This window comes from Balaenoptera physalus, assembly GCF_965194825.1.
Source record: "Balaenoptera physalus genome assembly, chromosome: 3".
Taxonomy (NCBI): Eukaryota; Metazoa; Chordata; class Mammalia; order Artiodactyla; family Balaenopteridae; genus Balaenoptera; species Balaenoptera physalus.
In genome coordinates this window covers 11,725,162-11,738,111 of record NC_138890.1, presented here as the reverse complement: position 1 = coordinate 11,738,111, position 12,950 = coordinate 11,725,162, and the positions used below count along the sequence as shown (strand labels likewise).

Here is a 12,950-nt window from a genome sequence, read left to right as displayed (position 1 = left end):
GGGGACTTTACAAACACCAGATGCCTGCGCCCCATCCCAGAGGGTCTCGGTTTGTCGGTGTGGGATGTGGCTGGGCTTGTGGATTTTTAATTCTCCTAGGTGATTCCTTTGTGCAACAAAGTTGAGCACCACAGAGATAGGGGAATGAACTGGCCCATGTCCTGACATCCTGCAGCCTTGATAACCCAAGAAAGACCTCCATGGTCTGAGAGGATGGGCTCCCAAGAGCAATGGTTTTCAAACTGTGTTCCTGGGAACCGTGAGGGTTTGCAGGGGCAAAGGAGAAACCAAGCAGGTATGTCCTGGGTCTTCCCCCCTGTTTCAACCAGAGCACAACTTCGTTTACTGCTTCATCTCAGAGTTCGGCATAAGATTTTGTTTGAAAAGGAGAATCTGGTATTCACACAGTCATGCATGCAAATATTCATAGCAGCTTTATTTGTAAACAACCCAAACGGCTTCAATGGGTGAATGGATAAACAAACCATGGTACATCTGTACCATGGAATACTACTCAGTAACGAAAAAGGAATAAACCAGAGATACACAAAACAACCCAGACAGATCTCAACAGTGTGATGCTCAGCGAAAACTGCCAATCTCAGAAGGTTACGTACTGTATATGATTCCATTTATATAACATTCTCCAAGTGACCAAACCATAGGGATGAGTGGCAGAGAGCAGATCAGTGGTTACCAGGGGTTAGGGTTCAAAGGAAGATCTAACTACAGAGGGGCATCACAGGGGAGTTTCTTTGGAGTGTCAGAACCATTCTGTATCCTAATCGTGGTGGTGGTTACTCCAATCTACACATGTGATAAAATTTCAAAGGACTATATTTTTTAGAGTCCATGTAAAAACAACTGAATAAAGTCTGTAGTTGTTGTTAATGGTATTATTCTGATGCCAATTTCCATGTTTTAATAATGAGCTACCATTAGGTAAGATGTTGTCATTGGGGGAAGCTGGGTGAAGGGGACTTGGAAACTCTTTGCTCCATTTTTGCAACTTCTGGGAATCCCCCTGGTGGTCCAGTAGTTAGGACTCAGCACTTTCACTGCCGGGGGTTCAATCCCTGGTTGGGGAATTAAGATCCTGCAAGCTGTGGCATGGCCACGGAAAAAAAAAAAAAAGAACCCATTTTTGCAATTTCTTATGAGTCTTAAACTCTTGCAAGATAAACTGTATTTTAAGATCCCAAATTAAAATGAAGGCAGGAGGTCTAGTTCTTTAAAACCACGTTTACAAAAAACACTAGAGGTACAGGGTTAATTTCTATTAGTCAAATCATACACTTTATACTACACACTTAAGTCTTTTGAATCTTTTTTTTTAAAACATCTTTATTAGAGTATAATTGCTTTACAATGGTGTGTCAGTTTCTGCTTTGTAACAAAGTGAATCAGTTATACATATACATATGTCCCCATATCTCTTCCCTCTTGCATCTCCCTCCCTCCCACCTTCCCTATCCCACTCCTCTAGGTGGTCACAAAGCACCGAGCTGATCTCCCTGTGCTATGTGGCTGCTTCCCACTAGCTAACTATTTTACATTTGGTAGTGTATATATGTCCATGCCACTCTCTCACTTTGTCCCAGCTTACCCTTCCCCCTCCCTGTATCCTCAAGTCCATTCTCTAGTAGGCCTGCATCTTAGGACAATAGTAGCATAAAGATAGAACCTAACTATCTCAAAAGATTCAAAAGGAAGAAATGGACAAATTCTTTTGAATCTTTTGAGATAGTTAGGGTCTATCTTTATGCTACTATTGTCCTCATCTTCTACAGCCACACCCCTGAGTTGGCACCTGGGTGTCTCCTGGTGTGACGACTTATTTCATCATCTTGATTCCTTCCCTCCCCCGCTAGTTTCATTTTCCAGAGAATGAATTTAGGATTAAGTCATAAGACACAGCTACTTAGCTCTCACAGCCAGAGCTAGTACCAATGACTCTATTTTTTATTTTTTAAGTTTTATTTTAAATTTTATGTTATTGAAGTATAGTTGATTTACCATATTGTGTTAATTTCTGCTATACAGCAAAGTGATTCAGTTATACATGTATAAACATTATTATTTTTCATATTCTTTCCCATTATGGTTTATCACAGGATATTGAATATACTTCCCTGTGCTATATATGCTATACAGCAGGACCTTGCTGTTTATCCATCCTATATATAACAGTTTGCATCTGTTAATCCCAAACTCCCACTCCTTCCCTCCCCCTACCCCCACCCTCCCGTCAACCACAAGTCTGTTCTCCACGTCTGTTTTTTTCTGTTTTGTAGATAAGCTCATTTGTGTCATATTTTAGATTCTACATATAAGTGATATCATATGGTATTTGTCTTTCTCATTCTGACTTACTTCACTTAGTGTGATAATCTCTAGGTCCATCCATGTTGCTGAAAATGGCATGATTTCATTCTTTTTTATGGCCAAGTAGTATTCCCCAATGCCTCTCTTTAATAAACAATTTACTTAATCCAATGAAAACTCTACTCAATGTGGATGTGAGATGACAAGCTTACAATATGTAATCTATTAGTCAAAAGGCTAATCAAAAGAAATAATTAGTTCAGGTTTTGGGAGTTTGGGGGGAAAGTTTCTCTTTGTTTCTAGAGATTGGATGCCTTTTGTCTCTAAATTGTCAAATCTGAATGCTTGGCCTCTTTATGCTGTGTACTAAGTGTGAAGCTATTGACATAAATACCTGTATATACTATTGATACACTCAACAAGTTGACTTGATCTTAATCCTTCGGTGACTACAGGGACCTTATCAGTCTTATCTGCTGCTGAACCATCCCCTTCCCCTGACCTGGTGTGCTTGGCACTGTGCCTGATACATGGTAGTTACTCAATAAATAATTGTTAGTGAAAGAACTGTCCACATGGAGGTTACATTCTAGCAAATGTGGACTGAACACTCCTAGGCACTGAGGTTGTGTTGGGCACTTTTGGTTACATTATAACAACAACTTCCCCTGCTCCCTTTATTTATTGAGTTACTTCTTTTTTTTTTTTTAATTGAGTTACTATTGTGTCCCAGGCAACTACATACCTTCACATCATCCTCAAGGCTTCAGCGTCAGAGCCCAGGCTTTCAACCACAGGTAATGTAGGGATCAATATCCCTGCCTATAGTGAGTTATAGGAGGGCCCCCCCCCCCAATTCATGTCCCTCAGAACCTCATTTGGAATAGGGTCTTTGCAGATGCAAATAAGGTAAGGATCTCAAGATGAGATCATCCTGGAGCATCTGGGTATGTCCTGAATCCAATGAGAGTGTTCTTATAAAAGACAAAAAAAGGAGACACAGACACAAAGAAGAAGGTGTTGTAAGTTGAACTCACAAGAAGATATGTTTAAGTCCTTACCCTTGGTATCTGTGAATGTGACCTTATTTGGAAATAGGGTCTTTGCAAATGTAATTAAGTTAAGATGAGGTCATTAGGTGGGCCTTAATACAATGTCTGGTGTTCCTTATGAGAGGAGACAGATCACAGGGAAGAAGGCCATATAAACAAGGAGGTAGAGACTGTAGTGATGCATCTACAAGCCATGGAACCCCAAGGATGCTAGCCACCTCCAGAAGCTAGGAAGAGGCATAGAAAGATTCCTTCCTAGAACCATCAGAGAGAACATGGCCCTGCTGACACCTTGCTTTTGGATTTCTAGCTTCCAGAACTGTGAGACAATACATTCCTGTTTTAAGCCACCCAGTTTGTGGTACTTCATTATGGCAGCCAAAGGAAATTCATACAGAAGGCCATATGAAGACAGAAGCAAAGACTGGACTGATGTATGTATAAGCCAAGGAATGCCAAGGATTGCTGGAAGACACCAGAAACCAGGAAAGAGGCATGGAAACATCCTCCCCTAGAGCCTCCAGAAGGAACCAGACACCTTGACTTTGAACTCTGGCCTTCAGAACTGCGGAGAATAAATTTCTGTTGTCCTAAGCCCTCTAGTTTGTGGCCATTTGTTATGGCAGCCCTAGGAAATTAACATAGCATCTGACAGATGAGGCAACAGAGTCTCCCCAAGGTCAATGGCTTACCCAAGGTCACCCAGGCATTCAGTATTTTTGACGTCTGACCATGTGCTGGGCTCTTACTAGGCACTGGGGATGCAGCCATAAGCAAGAGCTGGTTCAGGCATTACCTTTGTGGGGACCATAGTGTGGTAGAGAGGCAACGTGGTTAAATAATCCCACAAATGAAGGTTAAACCTCATAAGGGAGAGACACATGGTGCTTTGAAGGGTTTAATTGGGGAACTGTCCTAGCTGAGGAGGTCAGACCTCATTTAGGAAGTGGCACTTAAGCTGAGATCTGAACAATGAGCAGGGATTTCCTAGAGGATGGGGGTGAAGGGGTGAAGATGACCCAGGCAAAGGGAGAGCATGGGAGAAGGTGGAGGGGGGAGGAGAGAGGAAACCTAAGAGCTAAGGGGCACTCAATGCAAGATACACTGGTCCGGTCGGCATGGGCTGGATATCCAGCAAAGCAAGTGACCAAGCCAGGGCCACACAAACCCCACACCTTTCAACATGGCATCCAAGCCTCTTTCCCGGGTTCGATGTCCAATGTTCTAAGCCCGTGTTGGGGAAAGAAACATGAAGTCCACCGTACTCCATAGAGGGAGCTGCCTTCTTCTCGAATCAGTCAACCTCACAGAGAAGTGGGGAGGGGACTATCTGCCCCTCCTCCAGAGGGAAAAAGTCCAGGTTTCCCTTGTACACACACAGTTGGGAGGGTCGATAGGCATAACCAGCTTGGAGGCAATTTGGCGATACTGAGGAAGCCAGAAGCTGTGAGTCGCCTGTGCCCCAGCAATTCTGCTCCTCACTATTTGCTCAAAAAGAAACTAGTGCATGTGGGCACAGAGACATGGGGAGGGGGATTTCACTGCCATACTGTCACAACAGGAGAAAAGTGGAGTCTACTGTTTCTTAGTGAGGGAGTAGAGTCACACAAAATGGAATACCGCAGAGGAGATATTTAAAAATGAATTAGATCCAGATCCGGGCTCCTCCGCCTCAGCACTGCTGATGTATGGGGCAGAATCATTCTCTGCTGCGGTGGGAGCCATCCTGTGCACTGCAGGACGTCAAGCAACATCCCTGGCCTCCACTCATTGGAGGCTAGTAGCCCACCCCCACCCTGGTTGTGACAACCAAAAATGTCTCCAGATGTTACCAAGTATCCCCTGAGGACAAATTCCCTTCTGGCTGAGAACTCCTGCTCTAGATGTATCAACATGGATAAATCCCATAACGTTACTGCTGAGTGAAAAGGTTAGATTGCAAAATGTTACGTTTATGTATATTTTATGTATATATGTAAAACAACACAAAATGCTCCATGCAGTTCATAGATACATAAACAGTGGTAAAGGTATACATACAGGCATGGGAAGAATATAGGCCGCCTTTAGGGCACTGGTCACATCTAGAGAGGGAGGGAGAGGAACGGATGGGGTTGGCTCTGCCTGCCACTATTTCTTTAAAAAAAGAAAAAAGAAAAACAGATCTGAAGCAAATCTACATTCACATCTGGTAAGTCTGTGTAGAGAGTACGGAAGTGTCAGTGGGGATAGTTATTCTGTATGTTTGAAATATTTAATCACCAAAACTGCAAAGAAACAAGGGTCCCCTTAAAGCTGATAAGCAAGAAGGACTTGGCGTGCTCTCCCACCTCATCACACTGGGCTCCACAGTCTGTACCAAGCCCCCTCGTGGGCCCCTCACTGCCTGCCCCCTCTCTGATGGCTGTGGATGGGGGTCCAGGAACAGGAGGTCTCATAGCCTAGGGTGGGCAGCATGGTACCATGCTGTCCTATGCACAAGAACCCACCACTAGGTTCCGGAAGACTCATGCTCATGCTCACAGCAGCACTAGTCACAATTGCCAAAAGGTGGAAATAACCCAGACGTCCATCAACAGATGAATGGATAAACTAAATATGGTCCATCCACACAATGGAATACAAGTCAGCCTTAAAGAGGAATGAAGTTCTGATACATGCTACAACATGATGAACCTCAAAAACATGCTAAGTGAAAGAAGCCAAAGACAAAAGGCCACATAATGTATGATCCCATTGTTATGAAATGTCCAGGACAGGCAAATCCATAGAGACAGAAAGCAGGTTAGTGGTTGCCAGGGACAGGGGGAGGGGGGAATGGGGAGTGACTGCTAATAGGGAGAGGGCTTCCTTCTGAAGTGATAAAAATGTTCTTGAACTTATACATTACATATAGGTGGGATCATAAGACATGGCCTTTCGCATCTAGCTTCTTTCACTGAGCACAATATTTTCAAGGGTAATATTCATTTTCACTGCTGTATAGTATTCCACCATAGGAACAGATTGCAAGTTATTTATCCATTTTCTTGCATATACATTTTATAATCAGGAAACATGTCTCATAAAAGTTGTTTCAGAGTAAGTCAGCAACACCCTTCCCTTTCTCTTTACCACCCCCTTTGACTAACCATGTGTTCTTGGACAAATCATTTTTTTCTTTCTCCAACTCTTTCCTTCTGTCAGGTGGGAACCCTAATCCCTTCTTTGCCCAACTCCTAGTAGAGGTTGGAATCAAATTTTCCCTCCTCAATCTCACCCTGGAGTCACAAGCCCAAAGCACATCTTCTCCGCACCCTCGAGGTTATCCTGAGTCTCAACATCTACCAAGTTCCTCCATTATGAAGCCGAATGCCCTCTTCTCTCCTCTGGGGCATCTATTTAAAACGCCGCCAGCTGAGAGTTAATCCTTTCGAGCAGCTGGTGGGTCCTACAGGGGCCGGGTCAGGTAAGGCACCCATGTTTTGCAGAAATGGATACCTCTGCAACTAAAAATAACCCCCAGGGACTGAATTCTTTCCAGGGTCTTTCTTGTGCCCTCTGGGACCATAAGGCCAGGGAGGGTGGGGGTGGGGATGGGAGGCTGGGTTTTGCGGGAACAAAGTAGGCTCCTCACTATGGGTGAGGCCTGGTAGCAAAGTTACACACCTGGGTTTTGGCTCTGCTGCTCACTCTGGCGTGGCTTTGGGCAAATAACCGCCCCCGCCCCCCTCCCCCCCCAAGCCTGTTTCCTCTGTCGTCACAGGGAGAATGAAAGCACTCCCTCCACCAAGTTATATTGATGATTCAATGCTCTGTGTATTATCATCATTATGCATTTTTTTTAAATTGAAGGGAATTCCCTGGTGGTCCAGTGGTTAGGACTCCGTGCTTTCACTGTCAAGGGCCCGGGTTCGATCCCTGGTTGGGGAACTAAGATCCCACAAGCTGCGTGGTATGGCCAAATAAATAAAACAAAATATTGAAGTTTAGTTGATTTACAATATTGTGTTAATTTCAAGTGTACAGCAAAGTGATTCAGTTATACGTGTGTGTGTATACTTTTTCAGATTCTTTTCCATTATAGGTTATTACAAGATATTGAATATAGTTCCCTGTGCTATACAGTAAACCCTTGTTGTTTATTTTATATACAGTAGTGTGTATCTGTTACTCTCATACTGTTATTTTATCCCTCCCCCCCCTTCTCCTTGGGCAACCACAATTTTGTTTTCTACGTCTGTGAGCTTCTTTTCATTATCAATACCCTCCCAGCGACCCTAGAAGGACGGGATGAGTCTCCCCATTGCTACAGATGAGAAGACTGAGGCTGGTGGGGATGTCCTGCCCCAAGGATCCACAGCAAGGCAGTGGTCAAGAAACTGCCCCCTGGCTCTTTCCCTTTGCCATGCTTCTTTTTGGTTTCTCTTGCTGAGTACTTGGGGCAGCACCAAGAAGCAGGAGAACGTGGGTTTCAATTCCAGGTTTGCCACCAAAGCACTCGCCTCTCACTGGGTGAGTTTGGTTGCTCACTCCCCTATCTGGGCCTCAGTTTAGTCATGTGTAGAATGAGGATGCTGTCTAGAGTGACCAATTGTCCTGGTTTGCTTGGGGCTGAGGGGTTTCTGGGACTTTGGGTGCTTGTCTTGGGCGAACGTGGGCGAGTTGGTCACCCAGCGCTATCATTCATCTCAGAGGGCATCTGTGAAGATGAAAAGAAATTGCTTAGTGCTTAGCAATTAGATGAGAGTTATTTCTGGAACTGAACATAAATGGAAAGTACCTGTGGGTGGAAATTTTAGTGGATGGACTTATAAAAATCAGGTCTGCCTAAGGAGGAAGGAAGAAGCCCGTATCAGGACCCTAGTTCTGACCTGTGATGGGCTCCACAACATTCCCTCTCTGGGGGTCGGCGTCCTGTCTGTGGCTGGCCAGGAAGTGCTAGAAGGTTCCCCAGGGCACTTTTAGCACTGCTGCCGTTCTGCGCTACTTAGTGTGAGGTCCAAACATAGGAAGTGTGTTCACAGAGTTTCTCTAAGACAAGTCACCCTCTCCCAAGCCTCTGTGCTCAGCTCTCTTCCTCAGTTTCCCCCACTGTAAAATGGAATAGCAGCCCCTCCTCAAAAGGCTGAAGGGTGAGCAGTCCCCAACCCTCAGAAAGCTTATAGTTCAAACCAGAGATCAAGGAACAGTTCTCTTTGGCTCCCACAGTATTTTTTAAATGTTCAAACTGCAACCAACATGTCTTTCAATGGGTGAATAATTAAACCGTGGAACATCCATATCGTGCAATATTATTCAGCACTAAAAGAAATGAGCTACCAAGCCACGAAAAGACATAGGGGAGCTTTAAATGTGTCTTGCTAAGTGAAAGAAGCCAGTCTGAAAAGGCTACATACTGTATGATTCCAACTCTATGACATTCTGGAAAAGGCAGAACTATGGAGACAGTGAAAAGATCAGAGGTTGTCAGGGGTTTGGGGAGGGAAGGGGGGGGGCGGCATGAATAGGTAGAGCTTGAGGGTAGTGAAACTATTCTGCATGATACTACAATGATGGATACATGTCATTATACGCTTGTTAAAATCCATAAAATGTACAACACAAAGGAACCCTTATGTCAACTGCAGTTTAGTTGATAATGATGTTGATAATACCTGATAATAATGGTAATATGACAATAATGGTGTTGACAATAATGTTTGTTCATGGACTATAGCAAATGTTTCCACTCTGGTGCAGAATGTTGATGGTGGCGGAGGCTGTGTGGGAGGTTGGTGTGGGTGGATAGTCAAAGTATATGGAAACCACTTTCAGTTTAACTTTGCTGTGGATCTAAACTGCTCTAAAAAACTGTCTATTAATTTTTAAAAAGAAAAAACATGTTCAAATAGCTAACATATAAACATAGGGAGCTGCAAATCACATTTCTAGCTTCCCTTGAAAAATTAGTTCTGCTCGTTCTAGCCCCCATCAGGGAGAGATGCACATGGCTGGATCTCACCTGGGGACGGTCCTCACCTGGCTGTCTTATTGTTTTCCATATATGACCTGCCTGGCCCTTGGAAGCATTAGAGTTTGAGACTCAGTCTAGATCAATGAGTCTTAAGTGGGGGTAAGTGTGTCCCCCTGCAGGGACACCAGCAATGTCTGGGGACATTTTTTTTTCACTTTTTTCTTTTTTTTATGGCCCCACCAAATGGCTTGTGGGACCTTAGTTCCCCGACCAGGGATTGAACCCGGGCCCTCAGCAGTGAGAGTGTGGAGTCCCAACCACTGGACCGCCAGGGAATTCCCTGGGGACATTTTTGATTGTCACAGCTGGGGTGTGCTCATGGCATCTAGTGGGTTGAGGCCAGGGATGCTGCAAAACATCCTGAAATTCACAGGACGGCCCCTGCCACAGAGAATGATCTGTCTCTGTCATTAGTGTTGAGGTTGGGAAACACTGGTGCAGAGCCGGTTCTCATCTGGGGAACTTTAAAAAATACTGATGCTGGTACCACCCCCTGTGATTCTGATTCTAATGATGAAGGGGTGCTACCTGGACAACAAGAGTCTTAAAAGCTCCCCAGGTGACTCTAATGTGTAGCCATACTTGAGAACCACTGGTCTGGAAGGCTCTTTGCATGGGTCAGGGCTTAAGGTAGCCAGGACTGTCATTTAATCATTCATTCACTCATTCCTTCAATCATGCCGCCAGCATCCACGACTTCTTTCTTTCTTCTTGCATAGAGTTAAGGGTCCTAGAGGTGAGCCAGACCTGGCCCTCCCTGCCCTATTAAGGAGCTCCAGCCTCTTTTAGCCCATCATTTCTCAAATGTTAGTATGCTTACAGGGATCTTGTTCAAATGCAGAGTCTGTTTTAGCAGGTCTTGGTGCGGAGCCTGACATTCTGCATTTCTTAACCAGGGGCCACAGATGCTGTTCACTTGAGGACCACACTTTGTGCTTCATCCTCATTCAGGATTCTCACAAAAGCCTGACCCAGAAAATGCCTGCATCCTGGAAAACACATTGCCCCATGCCTTACAAATAATTCTACTACCTCTCACAAGTGCCTTAGATCTGACTACTGACAAAGTTCTCAATAGATCTTCACAATAGCCAGGAAAGGGAGTCCAGGATTATTTTACCAATGAGCCCATTTCACAGATGAGCAAACTGAAGCTCATGTAAGTAAAGCAACCAGCCTGGTGTTTACTCACTGTGAGAGGCAGAACTGACTCCCAATTTGAAGATTATTCCTTAAAGCCAGCTTGGCTCTCAGGTTCACAAAATTCTTAATTTCTGTACAAGGGGTCACACATATTCTATAACTGGTCCTGCAATCAGCACATGGATTCTGAGAAGAAACTTTTAGAGAGGCTTAGCAGGAATACCAAACTGGGGGACTAACAGTTAAGTCCAATGCCTCCCTTTTCTAAGGGTAGGCAAGTACCCCGGAAAAATCACAGTGATTCTTGGGATCGGGGTTCGAATCCCAGGGCTGTCATCTACCAGCCATGGGACCACAGGCTCATTGTGTATGTAAATTAGCTTAGCCTCTATTTCCTATTTCCCCAGTTATGAAAGGAGGGAGTTGAATGTTGATCAGAGGAGGGGGTTCTCAACCTTGACAGCATATAGCATCCTTGGGGGAGGGGAGCTTGAAACATGAGCATGCCAGGGCCCTATCCCAGATATTCTGATTCTATTGGTCTGGAGTGGAGATGAGATGGGGGTTTAAGAACCCCCAGGAGCCTCTAATGTGCTGCTGGGGTTCAGAACCACTGAACCCTTTCAGCCGTCAGGAACCTTCAGGCTGCAGTACTTCAAGTTCAGGTGATTTACTCTGTGACTCCAGCAGAAATATCCCAACCCCCCTGCATGCTCCCATCCAGCCCAGAGACCTCTTTCCTTCCGAGACTTGTGTCCTACATGGGCTACATGTCCTACTGGGCTCCTGCCCTTCACAATTTTCGATTTCCCAAAGTGTAATAGGTTCTGTACTTGCCCAGGGGACTGGCCTGAGCCACCAGGAATTCATCTGCAGACAGGAAATACAGCCCCATGTTCAGGCTAAGATAATACAAAGCTTATTTTGCTTTGCAAAGTAACTGCTTTTCATAAGAGCCTTTAAAGAAATAGACTCTGGCATGTGGACGAGCTAAAATAAAACGGAACAAAAACACTTGCCAGGCAGAGTATGATCTTATTTGCATAAGACTGCATTTACATCCGTAACTACAGGGGTATAAATGCAGAGAAGTGAGGTCTGGAAGGGTGGCCACCATGTCAACTGTAACTATCTCCTTTTTCCTTTGGGCTTTTCAGTTTGTTTGTTTGTTTTTCTTTCTTTTTTTAAAAAATATACACGAGCACCTATTTTTATCATCTTTAAAAAAGCTATTTCCAGAGAATATAGTGATAATTTACATCTAAGTGGGAGAAAAGATCACAAAGTTTCGGGTGATTGGTCTTTTTTCTAAAGCTAAATTCTACTGTCCATTTAGTTTGCTGGTGTGCTAGAATTATTAAAGTACTAGGAGATGAACAAGAAACACTCCCTGAACCTTGTATAAAAATAGAATGCATTCTAAAGAAGCCATTTACCATCATTTAAAAAAATGGTTCAAAAAAAAACAAACCAAAAACAAGAAGCTGGGTTTTCCCCCCAGCGATTCTCCATGAGGGTCTGGAGCTGGTGGGAGGAGGCTGACCCCAAATCGTCCTGCCCTAGGGCCGGTACTGCTCAGTAAGTGGAAAGGATCCGGGCCAGACCTGGAAGAATTCCCTCTGGGCTCCGAGATCCAGCAGAGCCTTGGCCCAGGGAAAGGGAGAGGAGGTTGCCCCAGGGCCACAGCGGGGAAGGGGCACCGGTGTCACCTTCTCTGAACCTGATCACAGCCCCCAGCACTGCCGGCCCTTATATAGACACTCAGCTGCCGTTCTGGCTCCCCGCGCCAAGGGCAAGGAGGGAGGTCACGGCTGCGGGCAGCCAGGGCGTCTGGCCGAGCCAGCAGAGCCGACCCGCCTGCGCCCTCACCACGACCTACGCCCCTCGCCCAAGTTCCTGCGACCGTACCCTGCTCGGACCCCTGACCTTCTCTCCCTGCATCCTCCCCAGCACCTGTTCCCCCTCCTCTGAGCAATCACGTTCCTTTCCTTTCCTCCAGCCTGCATCTGCTTCCCCTCCCCCAGCCCCACAATCTCAGGAGCTTCTCTCCTTGCCCTCTCTCTTGTCTCTCCCCTCTGCCCGGCCCCGTATGGGAGAACCCCATGATCCCAGCACCTGCCTGCTTCCCCAAACCGGTCCCTGGGACTGTTCCCCCACGATTCAGGCCTTTCCCCTCCTCCAGACCCCTGGGTCTACCGCCGTCCCCCTCCCCGCAATGCCAGTCCTCTCCAGCCTCCGGCCCTGGCTCACCTGGTTCATACTTGAGGTAGAGAATGGAGACGATGAAGTAGCTAAGGTCGAAGACAGGAAAGAGGGGCACCCGCGAGAAGCTGAGCGCAAGCTCGCCCAGGCTCAGCGCCGAGAGCAGCTCCATGGCGCCCGCCGGGTCCCACCCCAGCCCCCGGCCCGGTGAGTCCAGTCTCCTGCAACTGCGC

At 45.7% G+C, this 12,950-nt stretch overlaps 1 protein-coding gene across 1 annotated transcript in view; it reads right to left on the bottom strand.

The window, feature by feature from the left end:
- Positions 1 to 12,950, bottom strand: part of TMEM38A (transmembrane protein 38A) — a 22,688-nt gene extending 9,738 nt beyond the window's left edge. Inside the window, exon 1 of the mRNA XM_082455089.1 lies at positions 12,766 to 12,950. Within this exon, the coding sequence (XP_082311215.1) occupies positions 12,766 to 12,889 (124 nt within the window). The 5' untranslated portion in view covers positions 12,890 to 12,950. The remainder of the gene's footprint in view (positions 1 to 12,765) is intronic.